The 27,598-nt window shown below is 42.8% G+C and overlaps 2 protein-coding genes across 3 annotated transcripts in view; both read right to left on the reverse strand.

The window, feature by feature from the left end:
• The window catches only part of bcr (BCR activator of RhoGEF and GTPase), a 79,593-nt gene extending 76,343 nt beyond the window's left edge, over positions 1-3,250 (reverse strand). The window contains exon 1 of the mRNA XM_088355728.1: positions 1,865-3,250. Coding sequence (XP_088211854.1) covers positions 1,865-2,681 — 817 coding nt within the window. The 5' untranslated portion in view covers positions 2,682-3,250. The remainder of the gene's footprint in view (positions 1-1,864) is intronic.
• Positions 3,251-6,712: 3,462 nt separating this feature from the next.
• atp2a2b (ATPase sarcoplasmic/endoplasmic reticulum Ca2+ transporting 2b) lies at positions 6,713-27,226 on the reverse strand. 2 transcript variants are annotated; one of them, XM_088319808.1, is made up of 24 exons: positions 26,653-27,226; positions 23,306-23,323; positions 23,156-23,238; positions 22,250-22,354; positions 22,025-22,163; positions 20,368-20,448; positions 19,655-19,740; positions 19,434-19,589; positions 19,218-19,359; positions 18,973-19,139; positions 18,566-18,654; positions 17,752-17,854; positions 17,540-17,671; positions 17,344-17,463; positions 16,409-16,627; positions 16,203-16,326; positions 15,196-15,407; positions 14,905-15,125; positions 14,623-14,825; positions 14,212-14,297; positions 14,000-14,133; positions 13,794-13,911; positions 12,486-12,606; positions 6,713-9,449 (listed from the first exon to the last, which is right to left on the reverse strand). In XM_088319808.1, the coding sequence occupies exons 1-24, from the start codon at positions 26,768-26,770 to the stop codon at positions 9,436-9,438; spliced, it is 2,991 nt and encodes a 996-aa protein (XP_088175934.1). In that variant the 5' UTR covers positions 26,771-27,226; the 3' UTR covers positions 6,713-9,435. The 2 variants fall into 2 exon arrangements, with proteins under 2 accessions (XP_088175934.1, XP_088175933.1); XM_088319807.1 differs by lacking the exon at positions 6,713-9,449 and having other exon boundaries at positions 10,282-12,606; positions 26,653-27,225.
• Positions 27,227-27,598: the final 372 nt, after the last annotated feature.

Below are 27,598 nucleotides of genomic sequence, written 5' to 3' on the forward strand. Positions count from 1 at the left end.
GTCTAAGAGATTTAGCGCCTCCCAGTGGCCGTTTGCAGGACACGAAAAAAACATTTCGACGCGTTAAACATAACCACCGGCAGCTTTCATCAAGCTTAATTATTTCAAACCATCAGGGTTGAGTAGGGTTACTTGAACTGGATTACTTTCAATGACTTTTGGATGACTCCAATAGCAAATATGCTCATAAAAGACAAAAGAAACTAAATAGGAATCAAATGATGACTCACAACACGTGGTATGCTTTCTCTCCTGGCTTTGATCTCTTTGATCTCCGGCAAAACGAACATTAAATGCGACAGAAACAAAATGAAAATCAATCCAAACAGCTTTTTGCCGTTCCATGTATTCTGTTACTCCCCAAGCCTGCACAAAATGGAGTCATTTGATTCCTATTTAGTTATTTTTTGTCTTTTCTGAGCATATTTGCTATTGGAGTCATCCAAAAGTCATTGAAAGTAATCAAGTTAAAGTAACCCTACCCAACCCTGCGAACGATAGACAACCATCTCCCTTCTCGACCATTTTTCCCACTTGCGATTGGTCAGTATTTTCAATTTTTTCCATTACATTTTGTTGACCATTATAAAAGGTTAAAAAAATTGTCTAGTTTTAGATTTGTAACGATTCTTTTATGTCTCCACTGTTTTCAGGGATGTGTACGAATAGCTTTGCTCAAAAACAGTCATGTTTTATTCTTGTAATTTTGTCCCTGCACCAAAAAAGTCCATTCGTATTTTTGTCCTTTCGCGCAGGGATTCCGATGGCTTGACTTGGAAGTTGAAATGAAATTCACTGGAGAGTGAAAAAAGAAATGCTAGTATAATAGGGTTTTTTTATGTGCGTAATGTGACATTAATACTGGTAAAATACTGATTAAGCGACCTTAAAATAACCCTTTTCCTGCTTTATCTCTTTCAATCATTTTCCTTTTCATTTCATACTTTTGCTTCCAGCTTATTCTTGTTTTCATTTATCCTACATCCACTATTCTTTGGGTGGGCTGAGTCAATCTGTGGGTGGGCACTATCCTTGAAAATCCATTAAAATGGAAGCATTTTCAAGATACACTGTATAACCCACCGAACTATTGATATGTTTATCACATTGGTTTAATTTAACCTCAAGTCTCTTGCATGAAAGTAGGTTAAACTTAGCTCTGCTCAGGTATTTCCTACAGCAAGCCTTCTCCTGACGAGGCTAAGATTATCCCCGGAGATACATCTTGGAATGTTTTCTGTCTTGTGTGATAACAACTAATAACTTTCATAGCATTGCCTTGGACTTTCTTGATCATTCGCATTTTTTAAACACCCCATTTATTTTCTGCAAAATCTTACAACCAGACACCCTCCCCAAAACACTTTCTTCTTGGATCAGCACTAGGAGTCTCCAACGTGGTACTCGCAGGGACCAGGGTGCCCTCTAAGGACGGCTGAGGTGTCTGCAGACATGATCCGAAAATTGCTCACCAGTACCGGATCATTGTTATTTTCTAGGAAAGAAATTTAGGTGGGTGCCTGAGTCCTGGTAGTAACATAGTAAAAAGATACTAACAACACAATGGTAGCGAAAGTTATTTTGAAAATGCATCTCAAATTGCGCCAATGGATAACAAAAAGAAGCTCTTGGTTTGACAAAGTTTGGCGACCCCCGCTCTACAGCTAGCCTAGGCTAACAACGAGGGTAAGATGATCCCCAGATATACATTAGGAACTATTTTATGGCATTTCCTTGGGCTTTCTCGATAGATTGCATTGTTTTAAACTCCGGGTTGATTCTCACTACCAAACCACCTCCTATCTCTGCCCAAAATAATTTCTCCTGGGATCTACACGATTCACACACATGTTCATGGCCGTACCTGGCAAGGAGTGCAGGGACCTCTTGCGTTCCATCTGCATGGCCTGGCTCCCCAGGTTGCCGATCTTGTCGGAGACCTCGCGGTCGTTGACCCGGACCAGCCCCCGGTCGTGGTGAAACTCCATGTTGGAGTAAAACGGCGGCGGCGGCTTCTCCTGACTTTTATCCCCCAGCGAGTGGGAGTTGGCCCGCTTGATCCTCTCGAAATTGGACCTCAAGGCCGCCACGCCGAGTCCCATCCCCAGCTTGTCTTTGGGGTCCGGCTCCCGGTCCGGGGGCGGGAGCGCCCCCCGGCGAGGCGACGCCGCCGCCCTCTGTTTGGAAGGCGAGAGCCCGTCCAGGTTGTCGCAGGAGGCGGACTCCGCCTGCTGGGGGGGTTCGAAGGCCGACTCCAGCCCGTCGCCGTGCGAGGCCGACTTCCTGGCCGGGGGCGCTCTGGCTTTGCAGCCGCGGGGCGGGTAGCGCTGGCGCTCGGAGACGGGGGCGAAAGCCGCCCCCACGCCGCCCGTTTCCTGCATGTGGGGCTGCTGGGACTCGGCCCCCTGCGAGGCGGCGGGGTCCACCCCTTCGTTGAGGGGCGTTTTGCGAAAACCCCAGCGCTGCTTGTCGTAGCTTTTCCTCTCCTTGGCCAGGAGCGTCTGCAGGTAGATCATCCGGAAACGTTCCTTGTTGACTTCCTGCTCCAACCTCCTGATGGACGCTTTGCATCGCTCCAGCTCGTGTTCGATTCCTCCCACCGATCTCAGCTCCATCTTGGGGGGCTCCGACTCCGGGAATTGAGCCTTCCATGCTTCGATGAATCCCACCGGCTCTACCATATTGTGTCCTTCTCTTTCTTTCTTTCACGATCTTCTCAACGACGCCAGCTCACCTGCGGTTAAACGGCATCTCCGGCGGGCTTCTCGATAACAAACCAATGACAATAGTGCTTGAAAACCGCTTCGCGAGGACGACAAAACCTCATCGAGACACCGAATCCGTCATTTATCACTTCTACAAAAGAAAGTCGTCAAAACATCCCTCGCATCCATTGTCAACTCACCCCCGGAGGAAAACGTCACAAACCCCCCCGGAAGAACCCCCTTCTTCATGTAGCGTCTTAAAATCCGTTTTGGACACCGATTCCTAGTCCCGGACTCGAATTGGGAACCGAATCGGGCTTCTGGTGGCCTTTGTACCGGCGAAGCGTTCGGAGAAAGGAACACAAGGACGACGTCGAGTGAGCGAGCTCAGCGTCGAACGAGTGTCCCGAAAGGCCGAAGCGAAGGCCCGGTCGGCTTGGAAGGTTCGGCGGGCCGCTTCATTTTCTTCCCTCCTGGTCGAGGACTCGGCTTTTCTTGTTTTTTTCCGGGCCGTGATGGAACCGATTCCGCTCCTTTCCCATCGCAAACAAGTGAAGACTGAGAGAGTGGAGGCTGCGGGAGTGGGCGGGGCCTGGGACACTCAGCTGCTTAAAGAGACAGCGCGCTGAGATTTGAATCCCCGCCCCCTCAATAGAAAATGGACATATTTTAAATGAAATTCTATTTCGAACATTCCATGCGATGTATCCATTCGTAAGTTGATCATAAACGAGGCTAGCTAGGTTTGGTGAGTTGACACCAAAGAATCCCTCTTCCCCGCCTCTGTTCAGCTCAAAGACGCCCTCTGTTGGATAAACCTTGCAATTACAGTTGGCGTTTACTCCAAAAAGCGATGACGTATGAAGGAAAGCGGGGGCGATTTTAGGGTTAAGGGTGTGCAAACTACGGCCCGCCAGACAAAAGTGCTCAAGTATAAAAAAGCAAGATATAATCAGGGTTGGGTAGGGTTACTTTAATTGGATTACTTTCAATGACTTTAGGATTACTCCAAGAGCAAATATGCTAATAAAAGACAAAAGAAACTAAATGTGAATCAAATGACTCCATTTTGTGCAGGCTTAGGGAGTAACTGCAAAAATGATGTTGGCAAGCTGTTTGGATTGATTTTCATTTTGTTTCCGTCGCATTTTATGTTACTTTTGCCGGAGATCAAAGCCAGGAGAGAAAGATTACCACGTGTTGTGAGTCATCATTTTATTCATATTTAGTTTCCCAATGTAATTGAAAGTAATCCAGTTAAAGTAACTCTACCTAACCCTGGATATAATATAGTAAATATAGTACTAGTAATAAAATATTTTTGTGCCAACTATGTCCCCGTGGTCTCTTTAGATAGATAGATAGATAGATACTTTGTTCATCCCCGAAGGGAAATTCACATTTCCAGCAGCATCCCTGAGCTGAGAACAATCGAGAACAATCGAAAATAACATGTCTGTGATAAAAATACAACAAAGTGACATATTTAGTGTTTAAAAACAAGGTTTAACATATGATGTTATCTTCATTATGATTAAGATATACTATACATTTAATACTACTTACACTAATGCAAAATTACTACTACAGAAATATTACAACGAAAATACTACAAAATACAGCTACACTAATATCAGTACCCTATTGTCCCCTTTTGTGTCTGCAACTAAATTACTACAAAATAACAAAACTATCATATTTAGTACTTAAAAATAGGGACTAACATATGTTGTCTTCATTCTGATTAAAAAATTACTATAGAAATACAACAAAATACGACAATTACACGATTATAAAAAAATAATACTACATAAATATTACAACAGAAGTACTACAAAAATAAAAGTACAGTAATGTTAAAAAAATACTACGAATATACTCGTATGAAAATACTACAAAAATACCACTCCGGTTACACTGTAAAACAAATATACTACTACATAAATATTTCGAGTCAAGTCCCATTTCTTGATTTGGCCCTTCATCAGGATGGCGCAAATATTGCACCACCCACTGAGCTTAAAACGACCAAAAATGCTCCAAAATTCTAAAAACTATATACTATGGAATAGTACAAAATTACTATTGTATAAAAACTACAACATAAAAGAACAGTAGAACCATAAAAATACTACAGAAATAGCATTCAGGAAATTCTACTAAGACTACTACTGACAAACTACAAAAATACATCTGTAGAAATACCCCAGGGCAGCGCGGCGGTGCAGTGGTTAGCGCGTGTGCGGCACAGTTCTGAGGTGATGAGATCGAACCTCCTGTGTGGAGTTTGCATGTTCTCCCCGTGCTTGCGTGGGTTTCCGCCAGTCATTTCATGGATGAAATACTTCATCCAAATCTACGATAGAAAGCACTTCAAAAATACTACTGCAGATGTACAATCCGGTGCTGAGAATGAAATGAACTCAACCATGATGGCGGTGAAATCTTTTCCTTGTTTTCCTTTAAAAATAAAATCTAGTGTGTTCATCATATTCTAGCCTATCCGGTCCTTTAAGAGAAATAGTTTTCAAAAGGCTATAACTTTTGGGGGTGTTCGAGTACCCCCCAAAACGGACCGGTTACACCCATGGACAAAATCATTTTGCGTTATTTTGTGCAGATTTGGATTTGATAGCGGTGGTTGGCGCATTGGCCTACCACGGGAAAGGACTCCGGGGTCGAGACATTTGTTGGCCTGGAGAGGGATGTACTTACCCAAGGCACACCACAGGAAATGCGGCCCCTAAGACTTACGTCAGGGATCCAAACACCAAAAGGAATACACTCACAGAAATGTCTCAAGCTAAAAACTGCCTTTTATTCCCGATTGGCGCAAAGGGCAGCCAGTGCATATCAAGCATTCAGAAGAAAATCGTGTTATAACAATATTATACCGTTTTCAAGTTGTAATTATTCAATATGGGGCTCAGTTAACCGCCTTAGATAAGGAAACTGAATGATTTATAAAAAAAATAAGCTAATTTAAATTTTAAAACATTTTGACCTGAAGCATGTGAACGCCCGCATGGACCAGCCGGCAGAGATGGAAAGCTGCGTCGTGGCCGTCATAGGCTTTCTGGACAAGTTTACAGGCTGGGGGTGTCGCTGCTGTCATGCACTTTCCAGACAAATTTTCAATATGTTACTTAGTGTTTACTACGCTTATGTATAGTAATGCTAATTGTAATTCACCCTGGTCATCCTGAAAGGGGGATACCACTTGTGAGGTCCCTTCTCAAGATTTCTCTTTTTCCTAACGCTGAGGTTTTGAGTTGTTCCTTCCCCGCATGTTGCTTTAAGATCAGGTCATTGTAATCCTGTGCAGTCCTTTGGGACATTTTTGTGATTAAGGGCATCATAAATAAATTTGACTTGACATTAGAGAGTTTAAGAAAAATTCATCATGTATTTAAAGTCAGTCATCATGTCAATATATTATACCAGTTAGAAATTAAGTTTCCCAGAAAGTCACAATAATCGGGCAGTCTCAGGGTGGTATGGCCATAAAAACATGTCTATTGCATTATATATTTTTTTACCATTTTTTAAGCCAAGGCACATTTCTTTCAGTGAAAATATCCCGCGAACCACCACCAGTCGGTGCTGTTGCATCACCGGTATTAATGAATCCAAATCAAAAGCAAGATTTCGCTAGACCGCACAGGCACAGAAATTGCAGAGTGCGACAAAAAGGGAATTTCATTTTCAGCATTTGTAACAGGGGGGGGGTACAGTCAGTGCTGTCGCAGCAGTGTCCGCCACTTGACCCATTGAAAGCACCTGGTATTCCCAGGCGGTCTCCCATTTGAGTACGAACACCTCCGACCCCGCTTAGTTTTCCGAGATCAGGCGTTCTCAAGCCCTGCATATCGTGTTTCCATCTTTTAAATTTGGTAGGCCGGATGACAGATGTATTATGAGCGGTCTGTGGCCCACGGGCTTTCGTTTGCCCACCCTTGGGCGACCGCCGTGCGTACCGATATCTTAAAAAGAAATACAGACCAAAGTTGAAATAGGATTTTTATTTTCCTCGAAATGAAAACACAACCTCCGAAATGCATCTACAATCCTTACTGTATAATTATTCCTAGGGCTAGATCTGAAAAGCGAGGGTCTTTTTGCAGGGGACGCACTTATTAGATCACAGTTACCCAGCAGACGTTAAACATACAGGACCCTACGCGGCTAAAGAGGATATTCAAAAATAAAATGTTGTATTGCAGAGATGTCCTTATGAGAAATCACAACACAAAATGGACTTTCCTAAATCCAGTATGTCGAAGGGGGGATAAAAGAAAAGGGATTTCCCGAAGGAGTCCACAATAGAAGCATCTTAAATCGAAATGTCATTTATACATTATAGTCTATCATTACAAAGCGTAAAGCCTACGTACAGCTGCAAGGCATGCATGAGGTCTGTACACAGAACGGGAGGAGGGAACTTCATGCGAGAGGGAAGGACAATTTTAGGGCAATTCTTGGAGCCTCTTTGACCACAAAATTAATATCTCCGTGCCGGTATGTGGAATTCAAGTGTTTACGTCGTGTTTTTGGTCTCTTTTCTGCGACTCTGCACCACAAAATTATTTAAAACAAAAAAGATATATATACATATATCAAAAAACATCCTTGTAACTGTCTAATATTGTTTGCAGATCCATACAAGCACAAAAAACCCTATAATCCATCCCAAAGGGCAGCCATTTTGCCATTTGCCACCCACCCAAAATGATCGTAATAATAGTGTGCCCATTGGAAAGGATACTACCATCTATACTTCCCTCAAAGCGCTACTTCGATATGTGGATAGTATAGTCTTCTCTCTTGCCTAGCTCCCTCGCTGACTAGCCGAGGTGTGACCGACAGGGACACTTTTAGCACCTCTTTCTACCTGGCCTGCTGCTGCATCGTGCCTGCCAGGCAGAAAAGAGGGACGGGTCTTTTCGGCATTGCAGCGTGGACTTTTTTTTTCAACGACAGAAAAAGATAACGCTAGGTGAACCTTGAGTGTTGAGGGTCTACTGTGGCAATATCACAAATTTACATCAACACGTGATAAAAGCTCTACCTGCAGCATAATAATTAATAATAATCATTTCCTTTGTATTGTCATTCTTTGTAACAATGTACACAGAACGAAATGTCGATACACCTGACCCGTTGTAGCGAGTCGATGCAGCCGCAGCCAGAGGGCGCCGCCATTATACCAATTAGGTATGTCTCGGCCGAGGCGCGAACCAGCGACCTCCCAGTCTCAAAGCGGGCACACTACCATCTAGGCTACTGAGCTGGTGAAGGACCAGCAACGAAAAATAGGAACATGCTGCTGTTCCTGAACAAAAACCTGTAAATCCCTCAGCACTATGGCAACAGAGCCAATGAGAGACCATTGACTATTTGTACTAGTGACTATGATTTTCTAAATACTGTGCAATGGAATGTATATTGTCTCGTTGGAATCGTTAACTACTATGCTTTTGGTTGGTTTTTGTTTTACTGTTAAAAATTGCAATGTCGTCATTTAAAGGGACAGTGTAAACAATATTTATTTGTATACTAGGCAATTAATTTTTTTACAGAATCACCAATTCCATGCCTAGTAGTTGCCGCCACGTTTGCCTGCCATCTTGCTGCCCCATTGTGCTCATTTGGGACTGCTTTTCCTCCGCATTAAACAATACAGTGCCATTTAGTGGTCAAATATGACTCAATGTACCCTTAATAAAGAAATAAAACATTTTAAGTGCCTAAAATTTGTGTGCTGTATAAACTAACTCCAGGGGGAGGGTTCAATTCTTGAATGATCGTGACATTTCCAAGCAAAAAGTATCAGTATCGGATGGGTTGTATTAGGGTGCATTTACTTGTATCGGGGGGAGCACGCCTCGCGGTGGTTAGCGCGTGTGCGGCACAGTTTTGAGGTCATGAGTTCAAATCCAGCTACCAACCTTCCTGTGCGGAGTTTGCATGTTCTCCCCGTGCCTGCGTGGGTTTCCTCCGGGCACTCCGGTTTCCTCCCACATTCCAAAAACATGTATTTCAGGTGAATTGGCCGGTCCAAATTGTCCCTAGGTGTGAATGAGCGAGCGAGTTGTCTGTCCCTGTGTGCCCTGCGACTGGCTGGCAAGCAGTTCAGGGTGTCCCCTGCCCACTGGGCGATGATTGCTGGGATGGACTCCGGCACCCCCGCGACCCTACTGAGGATAAGGGGTGCAGATAATGGATGGATGGGTAGATACTTTATTCATCCCCGCAGGGAAATTCACAAGACTACTTGTCCAACAGGATACTTGTATCGGATTGATACCATAATTCCTGGTATCGCCCACCGCGTACGTTGCAATTAGATTTCTTTAACTGTGACTATTTCTTTTTAAAAATCACGTTTATGTGTTTTTGCTTATGTTTGAATCAATCGTATTTTATTTGAATTATCAAGCATTTAGACACCCCTAGAAGTCGCTAAATAACACACACTAGGGTTAAGGACCCATCAGGATTCACTCTTTTCTCCAGCAGCTCTCTGATTGGTTGTCACATGGAACTAAACAGGTGAATAGCATGTAGCAAAATGGCCGCACTCAGCTGAGATTAACATAACAGGTCGTGCTTGATTCATACTCGACAAACGTTCTCGTTGTGGCAATTCATATAACATGATTTGGGTTATAGCCTAAAACAAGTGTTTTCTTTCAGCTTACATACGTGGTGAAGAGCAGGATGAAACATTTTAAGACAGCCAACCTAAAAGGGGAGAAAATATAAAAAACGTCAGATAATATAGCAACATTTTAAAGGTGAAATGAAGGTCGGGGGGAGTGGATGGGTGTGGCACGCAGGTGACATTCACAATGAAAGCAGATGTTGATATTTTGTTTACAGACTTTTGGGGTATGGAAAATCAAAATACTCACTCTTTGGTCGGCCGCCAGAGGACAGCATTGAAGAAAAAGCACAGCAATGTCGTCAAGTGCTACACACTGGCATGCTTCCAATGCAAACTTTTCATTTCACCGATGCAAATGTTCACGCCAAACACGGTCAATATTTGCAGTTCAAATCAAAACGCCGTGCATTCATGATTGAGTGTTTACTTTGCACACATTTTTCATGGCCGAATTCAAGCACCTCAAGTTTTTAAATACCATTAAAAGAATTCTCATGTGAATGGCCACAATTATATCTGCTATTTACATACGTGATATCTATTCTTGCGTGTACATTTATGGAGACATAATTTTTAAAATCTTGAGTAAATAAATGGCCAATATATTTTTTACATATTCAGTTGCTGGAAGTTCTTGGGCGTGGCCTGTAGGGGGCGTTGACGTTTCATAGAACAATACCGTATAAACTAATGCCAGCTTCCGTTAATCACGAAGGAAAGATAAATGAAATGAGAAAACGAAGCCAGCAGAGAGCATTGTCTGTGTCATTTTCGGGCAGACTTGTGACAGATAACAATTTGAAGCACTTCACCCAAAATTTAAGCACTTTTCCATCCTTGAAAACATTAATTTTTCAAGGATCTCAAGCACCTGTGCGAACCCTGCTTCAATAAAAAAACACACACTGATTCAAAGGGTCCATGGATGTATTTTTTTCGTTAAAATAAAAAACAATTGAAATAACCGACTCATCCTCGTCTTTTCTTTTTATCCTTTGAATCAACTATCAAATGCACATGATCTCAAACTATACTTGGCCTCTAAAGAAAACGGATGTCAGAGAAAAAAAAAACATCACACCAATCTTTCCTTAAAAAAAAAAACAGTCAGAGGGAAGATTCCAAATTCTGCACAGGCAAACGACAGCTGAGCTAGACTGGAGGGGAAGCTACTTCAAAAATAAAGACCTATCACAAATGAGGTAGCCGTGATCTTCCCAGTGCAGAAAAAAAGGACTTCTTTCAAATCATAGCAGTCGATTCATTTTTAGTCTTGAGTAAAAGGGGCGCACAAAAAACGAGAAACCACATACAGTTCATGCTCGGTCAACATGCAGTTTAGTTTTTCCGAAATCTTTGCTTTTTTTTTTCCACGCCGCACATTCCGACATTCACCCCCAAACCTTTCCCCTGCTTTCTGTCTGCCGCACGTCGCCTGTTCTCTGAAAAAACCTCAACGCTTGAAGACACAATGGTTAACAAAAGGAAAAAAAAAACATCAAGGCGATCTAAGCCACGCTGGTCCGACAAATTTACAAAGCCATAAAAGAAAACAGTTGCATAAAATAGTGTTCAATCTCTGTACAGTTGCACAAATTTCGTTCCGTAAGGAAGGACTAAATAATAGTTGCCGCGGCGACGCCGGATCGATGACACCAAAGGGTACAGCTTAAAAAGGCATGAGCATTACCGTATTTTCCCGACAATGCGGCGCATCTAAAAACCCCAAACTGGCCAGAGATTTGTGTGTTATAATGCGGTGCGTCTTATATGTGGACAAAATTTGGAATGCTTCACTATATCTGTGCAATGATTGATCACTCTATGTACGTTTTCACTGACTGCAACTGCATAAGAGCGGTAGCAAGAGGATCGAACTAAATTTAACCACCAGGCGTCTAGGGACCTGGATGCTCGTTCACAATCGCATAACATTGAGTGCAACAGGGGTCGAACCCGGACCCCGGGCAGGGCAAGTGCCGGATCCTATCCGCTTGACGACGAGGGATACGGACGACAAATGAAAAAGGCATTAGGTTTTATCTCATTATCACTGTTTTTAGTCACGGTGCCAGATGTGTTAGAGAGAATGTGAATTATGTACTGTTATTCATCATGTGTAAAGCACACTCCTTCTTGTATGACGCGCACCCCTAATTTCGTATTTAAACCAGTGGAACATTTTCTCAGCTAAAACTAAGCATTGCACATGAAACATTTTGAACACGTGCGGCCATGCGTTAACTCAGATATTTCAGTAAGACCAATTTACTTCCCACGATGCCTTTCTCTCTATTCAGTTCAAAACGATCGAATGACTTCCCACCATGCCCTTGCCGCCATCTTCTTCAGAATCTTGTGCGCTTCGTAAAGACTTTGCAACTGGTTTAACATCGGACTGCCTTCTCTCAACCCGGCCCAACATCGACAATTTGTAATGCCTTTGCATGTGACGTCTGCATACCTAGTAGTCTAGTGTATAGGATCCGACGCACTCGACGACAGAATCTGGGTTCGATTCCAGTCGAATCCAATGTTATGAAATTGTGATCAGTGATGTATTCTGACCGTTCAATGCACAAATAATTACGGCACGTTCTGTACGTTTTGTACAACAACAGCCCTTACAGTAGTTTTGATTCCATGTGCTTATAGCCCGGTACGCATTATGAATCAACAAAAATAATGATCTGAAAACCCTGCTTTTTGGGCGGTGCGCCTTAGACTGCGAAAAAATACGGCAATTTTAAAATAGGGGAAAAAAACTCAATCGTCCTTATGAAATATGATGCGACTTCTCTATGTGAAATTATTGTTTCTCACACACACACGCTAACTCTACAAACGGCACACACAAGCTACGCACGTGGAGGTGGGTAGAGCGGGAAGTGGGCAGGGGGGGATGGGTGGTAGGGAGTGACGCTTGTGATGGAAAAAGAGTTGAGGTTGTGCTCAAGTCAGTCAGCTCCAGAACATGTCGGCCATGTTAGTGTCGGTGCTGTAGATCCAGAGGACCAGGGGGAGGGAGAGGGCCACGAAGGGCCAGGAGATGCCCTCCATGCACGCGGCCAGGCAGCAGCCATCCGAGCTGGCCGACTTCTCCGGCTCTTTACCCGGCTCGAGGTAGTTCCTGGCTGCAAATTTCAGCAGCTCGTCCAGTAAAATGACCGGCAGAGAGATCTTGAGCACCACCAGCCACTGGGTCAAATTCAGGGGGGTGATCTGGAATATCATCTGGCGGGATGAGAGCAAGATAAATGTGAGTGGCGCGTAGCATTCAAAGTCAAAAGATGGCAGTGTTTTTCATTTTCATTGGTCCCGCCAGGCTGTCATCAACTTGCATTGTTAAAAAATACTACTTTTATAAACGTATTAATTCCCGATTGATCAAAATAACTTTTCTAATGATATAAATGGGCACAAACACCACATTGTGCATTTGTGTTTTCAATAAGTCATAAATAATCTGTCAGTCGGCCCCTCCCGTTTGGTTGTTGCAGTGTTTAACCCATCCCGTCTGATCCGATAGCTTGGTAAAATGGGCAGTCGTTCAGAAGGTAGAGTGCTCGTCTTGAGACCGAGAGGTAGCAGGTTCGAACCCATCCGGATAAAATGTCACAATGTCCGTGGGCGAGACATTGAACCCCTACTGCCTCCGATATGCAGGCGGCGGCTTGCATGGCTGACTTCGTGTGTGTGTGTGTGTGAACGGGTAAGTATGAAGGACATTGTTAAGCGCTTTTCTCCAAGTTAAACATTTTTCAACTCTCAGCGACGGGGAGAAAACATTTTCACCCAGAAGAACCGCCTAGCACCTCTTCACACTGCCAGCTTAAGAGTGTGGCGCTACCTTTCCAAACATTTAGAAAAAAAAAGAAGCTTGGAGCAGAATTTGAGGCCTTAACTGTAGCCCATAAATTGCGCGTTATAATAACCTCCTCTAAACCACTGAAGAAGAAACGTCATACTGTCATAGCTGCAACCGCAAAAGCAGTGGTAATTATACTTAATACTGTAACTTAAAAAATCTCTGATATGAGAATCACGTACATTCAAATTTCAAACTCTAATTGCTGATTTAGTTTGTTTACTCACCGATACAATTCTTTAAAGTAGTAGAGCATCGGCATTAGAAAAACCCTAGTTATAATATATCGATTTTTTTTGCATTCAACTCCTGCTTCGTTTACCATGCTTTGTGGGTGTGACCCGTTTGCTGTACCTTTCACAACTTGTGTATTTTTGATTCAATAGTTTACAAGGGCAATCGTTCATCGTAGCTCTAGCTTTGTGATTTGGCTTCAAATTTTCACCAGTTCACATTTAAAATGTAAAAAGGCGGCAGAGGATGCCTCCGGACCCCTTCATAAGCACATCACTAGCTGACATCGATATTCGATAGCAGGAAAAGAATCCCTTACCGGAAGAGGCTCTACATAGAGGATGAGGAAGTGGAGGGACATTGAAAGACAGATTGCTCCCAGCAGCCACACGTTTTCCCAGGGAGGCATTCGCAGCAGGGACTGATTCTCAGAAACGCTGAAAAACAAAGCCACACAACAAAATTTTCAATGATATAACACGTGGGGGAGGAGGGAAGCTGTTTTGTAGATGTTTTTGGACCAACCTATTGAGAGCATTGCACATTTCAATCGTGACCAGCACCGACAAGGCCATCGTCATCGGGTAAGGAGACTCAAAGATTTTACAGTCTACATTGAGGAATTCTTGATTGTCTGGACCACACTGGAGGAAGTGACTCTGATAGCACAGAAAATGACAACAATTACAAATTTGAAAATGTTGCGAGTGAAAAGGCAGATTGATGGGATTGCATACCAGCTGGTAAAATGTAATCCTCGGTCCGTCTGCTGCTGCAACAAACCACCAGGCCGCGGCGCCCACCGTGGCGGCACCCACATAGCCTGATGATGCATGGGGAAAACAGCACATTTGATGGGGGATGTATTGAAGATTGTTCAAAGAATGCCAGGCTGAATGGTCGGCCCTCACACATTTGAGCTTACCAGATTCAGCCCGCTTTCTTAATGTTTGGATACACCTGCCATACATGCATATTATATTTATGTATATTTTACGATACAATTTTTTATGAATGCATAATATTTATAAACAATTTTAATGTTTTGACCTGGGGTTCAGAACATATTTACCAATTACCATAGGTTTCTTTCCCCGCCATACAACCACCTTGCGATCGCCCCTCAGAAGGGATAATTGTGGACTTACATCCAATGGCGAGGTAGCGGAAGAAAAGCCACCCTGAAATGAGGGGTTCACGAGCGTTACGCGGAGGCTTGTTCATGATGTCCAAGTCCGGAGGGTTGAAGCCCAAAGCCGTGGCTGGTAGACCGTCAGTCACAAGGTTGACCCAAAGGAGCTGGACAGGAATGAGCGCTTCAGGGAAACCGAGGGCTGCCGTCAGGAAGATGCTATCAAAAAAAGAGAAAATGTCCTTAAAGACAATTGTTTTCATGCAGAGTAAGTCAAAAATTGTGTGCACACACTTACCAGACAACTTCTCCTACATTAGAAGAGATGAGATATCTGATGAACTGCTTCATGTTGTTATAAATGGCGCGGCCTTCCTCCACAGCAGCCACAATAGTGGAAAAGTTGTCGTCGGCCAGCACCATTTCAGAGGCCGTCTTGGCAACCGCCGTTCCGGACCCCATGGCGATACCGATCTCGGCTTTCTTGAGAGCGGGGGCGTCATTCACACCATCGCCGGTCTGAATGGGAACATCAACAACGTGAGACCCACAAAAAAAAAAAAAAAATCATATGATCTTTAGACCTCACCATAGCTGTGATCTCATCATAGGACTGCAGATATTCCACAATCTTGGACTTGTGCGACGGCTCCACGCGTGCAAAGCAGCGAGCCTTGACCACCGCGTCTCGTTGCGCCGAAGGGCTAAGATCGTCAAACTCTCGGCCCGTGAACGCCATGCTGGCCACGTCATCGTCCTCTCCGAAGATACCGATGCGTCTGCAGATTGCAACTGCCGTACCTGTCATGACCAAAACGATCAAATGGTTTACATCGCAGAAAGATCAACTTCTTTTTTTGGACATATATATTGTGAAGTAACAAAAGGCACACCCCCAAAATAGTCTCTAGTCATATATTTTTCATACACAAAGAGCACCACCGGACTATAAGGCGCATTAAATTGAGATTATAGTAAGAGCTTCCTTGTGTTTGGGTACATATCAACACAGAGCATTAATATCTATGCAATGCATTAAAATGTGCCGCTAACTCAAATTGCATAACAATGTATGCAACTGGAATCAACAGTTTAAAATCGAAATGCACTATGCAAAACTTCACCAATGTTAGCGAATGGAGAAAAGTCTTTCAACAAAATAGTACACAAGCTTTTTTACATACGCATACATACTAAACTTAAGAGAATATTAAAGCACAGTTAAGATGTGGAGTGTTTAAACTATAAGAATGCAATATGCAAATCAGTGTTGTGGTACCGTGAGGAAAAATAGCGTCGTATGTCATCTGTACCACGGGCGGTCTAGTGTTGATGTGTCAGCACTCTTTCCACAACTACTCGGGTTCGATTCCTTTTACATTGTTTTGGAATTTAGGTCTGAGATGTTTATCGATTTTATCAATCATTGCTCGATTACGGTATTACCGTAAAACCTTGTAAGGTAATGCATACAAATACTGTTTGCATTTCCAATCTTATCCGCCGTATTCTGCGGTATATAAAGCTCACTTTCAATTTTCAGGCCAATATAGGAGTTTTAAGCGTGGCTTAAGTCCGGAAAATACGGCGAATTACCTTTGTTGTCTCCAGTGATCATGATTACTCTAATGCCCGCGAGACGACAGAGTCTAATGGAAGCCGCCACCTCTGCCCGGGGAGGATCCAGCATGCCCACACAGCCTACGAAGGTCAGATCAGTCTGACGTGATCAAGACAAAACATCGTCAACACGGGTATCCGAAAGTGTCAATACATTGATGTTAAAAAACATTTTCACTCACTTCATAGTCAATAAAGCGAGTGCAGTCTTCCAATACCAAGTCTTCCTTGTTCAAAGGGTTATCTCGCGTGGCCAGAGCGAGGCAGCGCAAGGTGTCACGGCCGGTCCCGTATTCCCTGATCACTGACATCAATTTGTCCTTGATGCCGGGAGTCATGGGCACTTTGGCGCCACCGATTCGGACGTGCGAGCACCTGTCTATCACTCCCTCGGGGGCACCCTGGTCAGAGAACACGTACAATATCAAGGGTCATTTGAGCTTATAAGACACCAATTGTGTGTCTGTATATTTGGGGTTTCAGGCTGTTGGCTGGGGAAAAAGGAGGGTATTTTATTTCCTTATTGTACACTGAATGTTTTATACAGCACATTGTCAATTCATTGCCTGAAAAGTGCTTTATCAAATAATTTGGATTTGAATCATTATGGTTGGCAGTTACAGTATAATACGAAGGACCCCGACCTAAAGTGTTCCTGCCTTATGGCATTTTCACTCTACGATGTAGAATAAGATGTTTCATCAGCCCTTCGTCATGACTTTTCCCCACCGTACAATGTCACTTATCTCGTATAACAAACTTTTGTTTAGCTATGAGCTTTAAGACTAGCAGTGATAAGGGAACCAAAATCATGCTAACCAAAGAAACAAAGCTTGCGTTGATCTACAAAAAAGGAGGCACAGGGCTGTAACTAATGGACGATCGGGATTATTACTGAAAATAAGGAGGCGATTAAAGCAAGGGAATCTACAGGCATGACACTCACGAAAGATTTTTAATTTATCTGGGGTACCAGGGCTTCGGAACGCATTAGTTACTGTAAGTTTCTATCCCCGCTATTCGGCAATTTCACTTTGCGATCCGTACATCGGAATGGACTAATGTCGTATACTGGGGGGTCAATCGTATGAAAAACCGTTGTACGTTTCAAACTTACCTTGACAAACATCCTGCCTGCAGATGAGCGAGCTTTGTTGGGGGTGCAATACACAGACATGGACTTCCTGTCTCTGGAAAACTCTAATGTAAACTCCTTCTTCATCAGTTGGCTAATTACCTGTATGTTTCAAAACAGTCATTTCAAGTTAGACTCTTGCATAACGCTTCAATATTTTGGAATAATTGTTACATACAGAGTTGCATGCGTTGGCTCTCTCGATCTTGGAAAGGCCTTTCAAATCAGTGTCAAACACATTCATCTTTTCCACCAGGCAGGTGAGCGCAGTCTCAGTGGCCTCACCCACTTTTTCGTACACACCTTTAACCTGGGGGAAAAAAACAGATTCCAACCAGAGTGTCCATCACGCCAGCGAGGGACTTCATACATTCCACAAGCGGACCCCACCTCGTTATAGTCCAACGAGGAATCGTTGCAGAGTGCGCAGATGGTGGCAAGCTCCACCAATGAATCATATTTGGAACATTTGACTTGTCTGCCATCGTGGTACCTAATTTAATCAGATATAAAATCAATTTTAAACACTTCTGAAAATCAATAAACACATTCTTGCAATTATTAAATATCTAATTGAATATGACCATTGTTTGAGTTGGGAAACAGTTCCATCCCAACCTTAGTTTTCAGGGGTTGGGGGTTAAATCTCAAACTTAAATGCAGCTTTGGTTATATTAAAAACACAAATGCAGGGTTCCTACAGCTTAAGTTAAGTTCACTTCAGGACTTAAAACTTTTTAATTCCTGTTGAAATCAAATTTAAGACCGGGTCGAGAAAAAAAAAAAAAGATACAAAAAAAAACAAAAAAACAATATGAAAGATGTTTACAGTACTTCATGAATCCTGAGTCAAAACGGGCAGATAACTCGTAATTCCAAAGAAGTCTTCTGCTACATTCATCAAGCATTTAAAACATAAAGTATGATAAATTACCTTTTGGTACGGCGAAAAACTTTTTGGAAAAACAACACTGCTATATTCATGACGAATTTTGAGTGTAGCGTCCTAAATACACTCGCTTGAAAAAATACTTTACTCCATGGACGTGGACAATCGATAAATATTACTAAATCTGTGTAAACATTTCTAAAACTTTCGGAAGTTGGATTTGAGAAACTTTAATGCCAAATAGGGCCTTACTATTAGAATAATGAATTTAATGCCAAAAAAAGACTTTTCAATGATCTGCAGGAAGACACTCACACTTCTCCTTCTGGGGCATACGTAGAGCCGGTCACAGTAAATTCCTTCAAGGAGCAATGTTTACCATCAGACTGGTCAACAATAAACATCTGCAAAACAAACATAAAAAAAGAAAAATGTCTTATGAACAGAAAAATACAATTATTTAATCACATTTGAGGCTTAATAGAGAATTATGTGACTGACGAGCAGTATCCAGCAGATGGCAGCTCTCAACCCTAACATTTCTGTGGACTAGTATGAGTACATCCCTGACTGATCATTGAGAATTCTGAAAATATTTCTTCACCTCAGATTTGCAATAAATGAATCACTTATTTGATTTGCCAAAACATTGAAAATAAACCACTAAATAAACACCCATCTAACCTAGATACGTCTGCTCCACATCCGTTTGCTCCTCTTACCCTGCATACGGACATCTGATTTGTCGTCAGTGTGCCAGTCTTGTCAGAGCAGATAACGGACGTGCATCCGAGAGTTTCCACCGAGGGCAAACTGCGAACGATAGCGTTTTTCTTGGCCATGCGTCGTGTGCCCAAAGCCAGGCAAGTGGTGATGACGGCTGGCAAACCTAAACGGGGAGAGGTTTGATTCACAAAAGGCACTCGGGTCATAAGGACTTCCATCATGCAAAACCTGCATGGCTTACCTTCAGGGATTGCTGCCACTGCCAGAGCCACGGCAATTTTGAAGTAGTAAACAGCCCCGCGGATCCATGAGCCTCCGTGGACAGGGTCGTTGAAGTGTCCAATGTTAATGATCCATACAGCGATGCAGATTAATGAAATAACCTGGAAAATAAAAGCCATCACAAATGTCATGGTCATATAAGTCACTTAAAATAAAATCTATATGTATGCATTACTTTAGACAACTGCTGCCCAAATTCATCCAGCTTTTGCTGCAGCGGCGTTCGCTCTTGCTCCGTGGCGGCCATCTCGTCACGGATTTTACCGATCTCTGTGTTTCCACCCGTCGCCACCACCACACCGACTGCCTTTCCAGCTGCAATGTTGGTGCCCTGAGAGAAAACATTGTTATTCCAGCAGGCACTTCAATGGTGCATCCTACTCTGTTGTCACATACAGAAAACAGCATGTTCTTCTTGTCTTGGTTGACCGCCCGAGGGTCTGGCACTGGGTCGGTGTGCTTGATAACGGACACGGACTCTCCTACAAAGAGAAATAAAAATAAACTGCCACATGCATGAAATGTGAATTTTTGTTGACACGTTGGCACAGCTGCAGTGTGTGGAAGTCTTTCCAGCTGTCTAAGCCTTTGAGAGGTGATACGGAATAACTTGGAGGCAGGCTGATGTCGCTGAACTGTGCTTAATCAACATGTTCTGATACGGTACGACAGACGTTTGAAGGCTATGTTGCCTTGAATGGGGAAAAGAGGAGCATAAGAAAATAGCTAGAATCACTAAAAATACCCAGTGGAGTTTACAACCAATTAAGGCAGTTGGGAAAGACAAGATATATGGCTCCCATTCACATTAAACTCTCTCGTGGAGCGTCCGTCTTTATACGCCACTTCAAGTATTTTCCATTTCAGACCAAATTATCCTGTTGCTTTTTCAGTTTCACCTCCTTTCAATCGCATCTTTCAGGTTTGAATGTTTCGTAATGACTGCGTAGCCATGACTACAGGATAGTTATGGGGTCTGTGAATCAAGGGAAGGCAGATCTTTTTTTCCTCCCCTGCAGTTTTTCGCTCAAAATAGAGAGGACGACAGGAACTAGCTAGTATACGAGAATGTGAGGTCAACAAGAAACATGAGTGTTTATTTGTTTTACCTGTTAGAATTGACTGATCAACTCTCAACGTGGTTGACTTGATGGATGTCAACCTGATGTCCGCGGGTACTTTATCACCAACTACGGAAAAAATACCCAAATAGAACATTCATTAGCGGCATTCCATGAATACCGAACATGCAATCTAGACAATTTTTTTAGCCCAATTATTATTGTGCGGTTGGACAAAACATGCATCAATCTGAAATCAGCAGAGGAAGTGGTGGTTCATTTACACTGATCTAGAATAACAGGTCTGCATTAGTTGAAAACATTCAGGGAGATTCTACGGAATCTATGACACACATGGAAGAAAACGGTCTTAAAATGTCTCCCATCACACATTCTTTTTGCAACAGTACACTTTAGATATCCCCCGTAAACCCAAGTGTAAACATACACCAACTAAGAAAGTGTTCATCCATACAAAGGGCCTAAAATAAAGATACTAACAAATAACCTCTGCTGACAGCAAACACAAAAAATGTGCGTTGACACAATTAAGAGATTTATTAAGGGCTGAGTGTACAGTACTATAAAGTATTAGGTAGGGGGCTATATAAAATTGGAATATTAGGGTAACAGTTACTGTCTACAGTGTAGACAGACATGTAAACCCTTGAGCCTCAAGTGCCCAAGAGTCAACCGGAGGAGGGAGGATGTAACAAGTATTAGATTCAGAGTCCGGCAAAACACACATCCAAAAATGGGAAAACTATTCCGATGAGTTGAGAAAGGGCGGGAATACTTTTTGAATGTCCACATTTGCATGAGCAGTGATGGTAGGATGAGTTCATCTTTTTTAATTTATGAATTAATCTGCATTAATGGGGATATTGTGAAATGGCAATGCTTACTATCTAGTAGAAAACTAAACAAGATATTACCATCAGAACTACCAAATACGGTCCGTTACTATACTGGAAATTGGCCGTTGTCAGGAGAGCTTCAACACAAACTTCCTACCTTCAAAACACTTTCAAGGTCATCCCTGATAAGCACAGTGAACCACGAATGAGGCCCTGCATCTTTCAGGACAATAAATCTGCATTTGTGTCATGATTAGATTAGCTCTGAATACTACAAATAGGAAATCTGCTCCCGGCAGTCAGGAAAAATTGTGAAAACCAATAACATCTCCCGCTCGACTGTCAAAACAAAAAGAAACACAAGCATACAAATGCAATTTGAGAAGGCACACTTTGCATGGCCCCTCCTACACAAGCCTGCTGCTTGGACCCCCCAAGTGCAATTTATCTATTTTTTGTTTTGTTCCATGATGCTTTCCGGAGTGGAGAATGAGCACGTAGGCTGACAGCCTTTCATGAAATTTCACAGGGTCACTCAGGCCCTCAAGAGACTACTTTTTCTCTCTTCATGAACGGAAGGATCACAAAGCAAGCGACAAGCAATAAACGGCACTGTCAGTAAGATGTCGGCATAGTCCTATGACGGAGAAAAAATGGTGGTAGAAAAGCAGAATCTTAAGGAGAGGAATGGACAGGCAAGAGTTGAGTTCATCTATTAGGAGTCAATTTTATAATTGTAAAAAAAAAAGAGGAGGAATAACCGTGTCGGCACATTTCCTTTTTAACCAAGTCCTAAATCAGAAAATTAAATATTGCAAAGATTTTTAGTTTACCCGACGCAATCTTACCTGCAACTTCCACAATGTCACCAGGCACGATATCCCTGGCCTTGATCCTTTGGACACTCTTCCTATCCTGGCGGTAAACTTTTCCCATCTCTGGCTCATATTCTTTCAGGGCTTCGATGGCATTTTCCGCATTTCGCTCCTATTTTGAGAATAGAGACATAAAATTGAGACATACATTTACAAGATAAAAACAAGCGTCGCTTTCATGTTGATTAGTGTATTGACCTGCCAGACTCCAACAACAGCATTGGCTATGAGAATAAGCAGAATCACAAAGGGCTCCACAAAAGCCGTAACGGTTTCTTCACCCTCTTCAAACCAGGCCAGCACCTACAACAAAATAAACCTTGTTAAATGCAGAGGAAATACGTTAACAGGCTGATGGCAAAGACATAAAGATGAGGCCACTCATGCCATTTTACAGCCAGTGGAATTATTAAATCAAATAATCCAATGTCATATTGGAAACTGATCATGTTAATAACCATTTCTAAGAGTTGCTTGTTGCGCTGCCTATGCTTCGTTTTTTATTGACGACAACTTAAACAATGACAAAGTTTTTATTCCTGCTGTACAGCATCGGTCGAACAATGCTCAAGTGTGCTGTATGTGTTTTCCACTTATGTTTTTAGTGCCCCTTGTGTCAACAGGCTATTCAACTCAAAGGCATGTCAGAGATATAGGAATCTGTTGACTGATTAACAACAAAACAGACCTTAACTCACAAGTCCAAACTCAAGTCAACACTTCTGCTCTAAGACAACTCGGGCTAAGAGGAAAGAGTTCAGTTTCATTTGCATTAAGAGCAAGATAACTTGTCAGCTGGGTTCTTTCTCGTACACTCTTCAGCACTCACCACTAATCTACAAAGATTTATGTTGTTTGTAAAGTTTGTGGACTGCGACTTAAATGTAGTTCTTGTGACAAGGTTTAGTCTCTAAAGCCAGACATTCACTATTGAATTGAGATACAAAGAGGGACCAGAGTACGTCCTCACATTTAATCATACGGATTTATATCGTTTAGTTTACCACCATACAAATCCTCTGAATTTAGCGTTTGAACTTGATTGTTTCAACCATTTAACTCACGAGAGCACTTATAAAAACAATAATGACAGAAAATACTTACAAATGATATGCAGGCAGCAAGTAAAAGGATCCTGACAAGCAAATCTTCAAACTGTTCAACCACCAGTGCCCAGAGAGACTTGCCTGAAGAAAATGTAATATTACTTTTTGAATCAGACAGGTAATAAAAAAGCAATTAATAAGTACTTACCCTCCTCTGCTGGCAATTCTGCTCATCGTAAGAAAACCCCGGGAGGGAAAAAAAGAAAAGAGGTCAATACTTGGAGTTTGGACTATGACTTCTTAATGTGAATCAGGTCATAAAACATAGCAACAGAGATAATTAAAGAGGATTTTCAATGAAAGAAGAAGTTAAATTGATATATATTTTAGATCAATTCGAGTTCAACTTGATTGTCTATCATATTTGCATAACATTAAATACAGATGGAATTACTTCCTCTTCTCCGCGACCAAACATGCAAGAGACGCAAAATCCATCCATCATGTTATGCTCATCCGGGGTCGGATCGAGGGGGCAGCAGCCTCAGCAGGGAAGCCTAAAACACCCTATCCCCAGCCACTTCATCCAGCTCATCTGACAGGATTCTGAGGCGTTCCAAGACCAGCCTAGAGACGTAATCTCTCCATCAAGTCCTGGGTCATCCCTGAGGCCTCCTGCTGGTGGGATATGCCCGGAACACCTCCCGAGGAAGGCGTCAAGGAGGCATCCTTAACAGACGCCCAAGCCACCTCAGTTGGTTTCCCTCGATGCAGATGAGCAGCGGCTGTACACTGCCTGTACACCGAGTCCCTCCCGGATGACATAGCTTCTTACCCTATCTCTAAGGGAGAGTCTAGGCACCCTGCAGAGGAAACTCATTTAAATCGCTCAAATCTGGCATCTTGTTCCATCAATCATCATCATCAGCTCCTGATCATAGGCAAGGGTAGGGACGTAGGTCAACCGGTAAATCAAGTGCTTTGCCATTCGGCTCAGCTGCTTCATTACCACGACAGTCTGGGTCAAGGTCCGTATGACCGTAGACGCCGAAACGATAAGTCTACCGATCTCCTGTTCTATCCTAACCTTGCATGTGAATAAGAACCCGAGATACTTAAACTCCTCCACTTTGAGCAAGATCTCATCCACAACCCGGAAAGAGCATGCCACCCTTTTACAGCCGAGAACCATGGTCTCGGAATTGAATGTGATCATCTTCATCCTGGCTGGGAAGTGCTCCAGCGAGAGCTGATGATCAGGGCTTGAGGGAGCCAACAGCACCTCGTCATCTGCAAAAAGCAGAGATTCAATGCTGCGGCTCCCGAGAAAGACCCCTACCCCACTAAGAGAGCGCCTAGAAATTCTGTCCATATAAGATATAAACAGAATCAATGACAAAGGGCAGCTTTGGTGGAGTCCAACTGCCACGGAAAACCAATCTGACTTACTCCCAGCAATACCGAGGAAACTTTGCTACTGGTCGTACAGAGACCCCATTACATACCCCATTACTCCCAGAGCACCCCTCCAAGGGCTCGCAGAGGAACACAGTCGAATGCCTTCTCCAAGTCCACAAAACACATGTAGACTGGATGGGCAAACTCCCATGCACTCCTAAGGACCCTGCATAGTGTGTAGAGATTCAGAATGGTTCAGATGGTTTACTGGTCATACGTATATGAAACTCTGTTACTCTCTGCCACCATCTCCTGGCTTAAAGTTATAATTGCATCCTTAGTCAACTCCTTCACGATGCGCGTGCAAGATGGTTCATTTTTTTGATGCGCTCATATACTTTGTTCATCTCTTGGAGTTTGTACTTTACTGGAATCATGCCTTTTCCTCCAGCGTTCTCAGTATGCACTCCTCGACCGTAATTTGTTCTGGTTTCTCTTTTCTTTGTCAAATCCACCTGCGACGATGTGAGTCACAATGGTCGAAAAACACGAAATAGACGAGGTTTGCCTTTGCTTGAATTACGCTGGTCTACCAGTCGTCCAAAGAGTAAAAAAGAAATCTGCAGGTTTTCCATTCGGGCCAGGGTGCTGTGGAATTCTCTGCCCTCTTATCTGCGACTTCAGTGGAAGTGTTTAAATCCAGGCTTAAAACACACTCCTATTTGATAGCTCATGAATGATGTTGACCTCAGGAAGCTGTCTGTTATCACCTAGGGATTTTAGAGATTAGCGCAGTGACTCTTCGACATTTAACTTAGAAATCGAACTCGGAATCCATAACTTCAAGGTTCCATTTTCTTTGAAAAGCCAATTTGTCACCCAGAAAGCTATCTATGGATCGATTTCGAGGATGTCCTTTAGTAACATCAATTTAAAAAGAATATCTGACCCCCTATCGTGTGTAAGTCAATGTGACTTGAGAAGCACTATATAAAATGCAGTCCATATACCATTAACCAATATTTCAGGTTGATGATTTCTGTGTATTGTCTGTACAGGCTTTAAGACGTCTCGCTATTAAGGGCTATACCTATGAACATGCCTTGACAAATGTAATATGACCCAGAGCGACTCAATTAAATATTTAAGCGTTATATTTGACACAAACACACGTGAAGAATTAGAACAGCTTTCTTATCTTTGCAACATTGCTAAAATTCGCCCTATGCTGTCTCAGTCGGATGCGGAGATTATAATTCATCCCGTCTCGATGACTGTAATGCACTACTCTCCGGTCTCCTGAAGTCCAAAATCAAGAGCCTTCAGCCGGTACAAAATGCTGCAGCGAAGCTTTTAACTAAGACAAGAAAGCTTGATCACATGACCCCAATTTTAGCTCACCTGCATTGGCTCCCTGTTAGCTTAAGATGTGATTTGAAAGTTCTGTTGCTAGTATACAAAATCATGCATGGACTTGCTCCCTCATATCTTTCAGATTTAATTCCCCCCTATGTTCCGGTCCGGAGCCTTTGCTCTGAAAACGCTGATCTATTAGTGATCCCAAGAGCCAAGAAGAGATCTGCAGGTTCGAGAGCGTTCTCCATCCGGGCCCCGGTGCTGTGGAATGCTCTTCCCCTTGAGATTTGTTCTGCAACCTCAATGGAAATGTTTCAATCTAAGCTTCTATTCTATAGCATATGCATAACCTATATTTTATGTTGACAATATGTGTATTATTTGCCCTCATGTCGGTTTTAGATGAGGGGATGGTGTCATAATAGTATGTCGTTTGCAATAGTCTTTGATCTGTGCAGCCATTTGAGTCTCTTTGTGATTAAGGGCGTCACAAATAAACATGACTTGACTTGTAATAGTGGTTGACTGAACCCATTTTAACCACTCTGATAGATTGAATCTAACACGGTAATAAAGTAAGGATACCGTAGCAACACGAGTTGCTATTTATGAACTCCATATACAACTAGTAGCCCTTTTTATCAGTAAGAAAAAGCATCTCTGATAAGAATTGTTTTGAGAAGTAAACGCGTGTTTTTCGCAGCGACGTGACGTCACTCCACTCGTCTTAAATGACGTCACACCGTCCCACGTCACCTCAGCAGCCCGTTACAAGGCATATAACGTTTCCAAGGTCCTTACCGTTGGGCCCGTAACGCTCCCGTTGTTTCTTGATTTGCTCCGTACTCAGCCCGGTGCTCTCGTTGACGTTAAAAAAGCCGTAAACTTCTTCCACCGTCTTGGTGTGCGCGTTGTCCATGCTGAACGGACACCCGGAGAGGGTCGGTAAACCGCTTCGCCTCAACAATTCCTCCCTTCGAACGCTTTTAGCGATAAATAAAACGCCGAACGGCACTCTTTTAGTCGCTGGGTTGACAACAGCGAAACTAAAAAAAAAAAAAGAGAAAAAAAAAAGTCCGTTTAAAATGGAAGATGCTAACGGAGAGTTAGCCGCTAATGCTAAAGCTAACAATTCAGCTCCGTCTTGATTTCGCCGGTCTCGCTTCGCTCGCTCTCCCGTGAAAACCGCAAATGATATAATTCATATCACCCGCTCACTATTAATTTTGTAAACGCGAGGGAAGTTGACGCCGTGGCCTTATTTAAACGTCCGCTAGGAATAGCAAATGTCCTCTTCGCTATCATTTGCATTTGTCCGTCGCAGCCTTCGCGTGAGTCGATTGCGGTGTTCGGTGTCCGCATGTGGAAGCCTCTGATTGGCTACTCCAACCGGAAATTTCTCCTTCCCGATTGGTTGCTATGACCGGAAGTCAAGCACTCGCCATCTTCATTTTGGATTATTATGACATCTTTTTTAAAAATTCTATTTCGAGGGTTTGAGTGGCTGGCAGTAAGTCCCAAAATAGCTTGAAGATAGCCTGGGTTTTAAAATAAATATAAGAGAAGGATTGGGATAAAAAAAAAATGCAAGTAAAAGTAAGCTATACATAACTGCCACTTGCTTCTCTTCACGCGTGGAGGGTTCCTCCCACAGAGGTCGTGACGTCATTATGACGCCACATAATCTCCTTTTTGTTGTACTGTATTTTTATTCAAATTGAGATTTTGCTTCTCTTTTTTTGTTGCC

The sequence above is a fragment of the Urocampus carinirostris genome, chromosome 16, assembly GCF_059441175.1.
Source record: "Urocampus carinirostris isolate Australia breed hairy pipefish chromosome 16, RoL_Ucar_1.0, whole genome shotgun sequence".
Classification (NCBI taxonomy): domain Eukaryota; kingdom Metazoa; phylum Chordata; class Actinopteri; order Syngnathiformes; family Syngnathidae; genus Urocampus; species Urocampus carinirostris.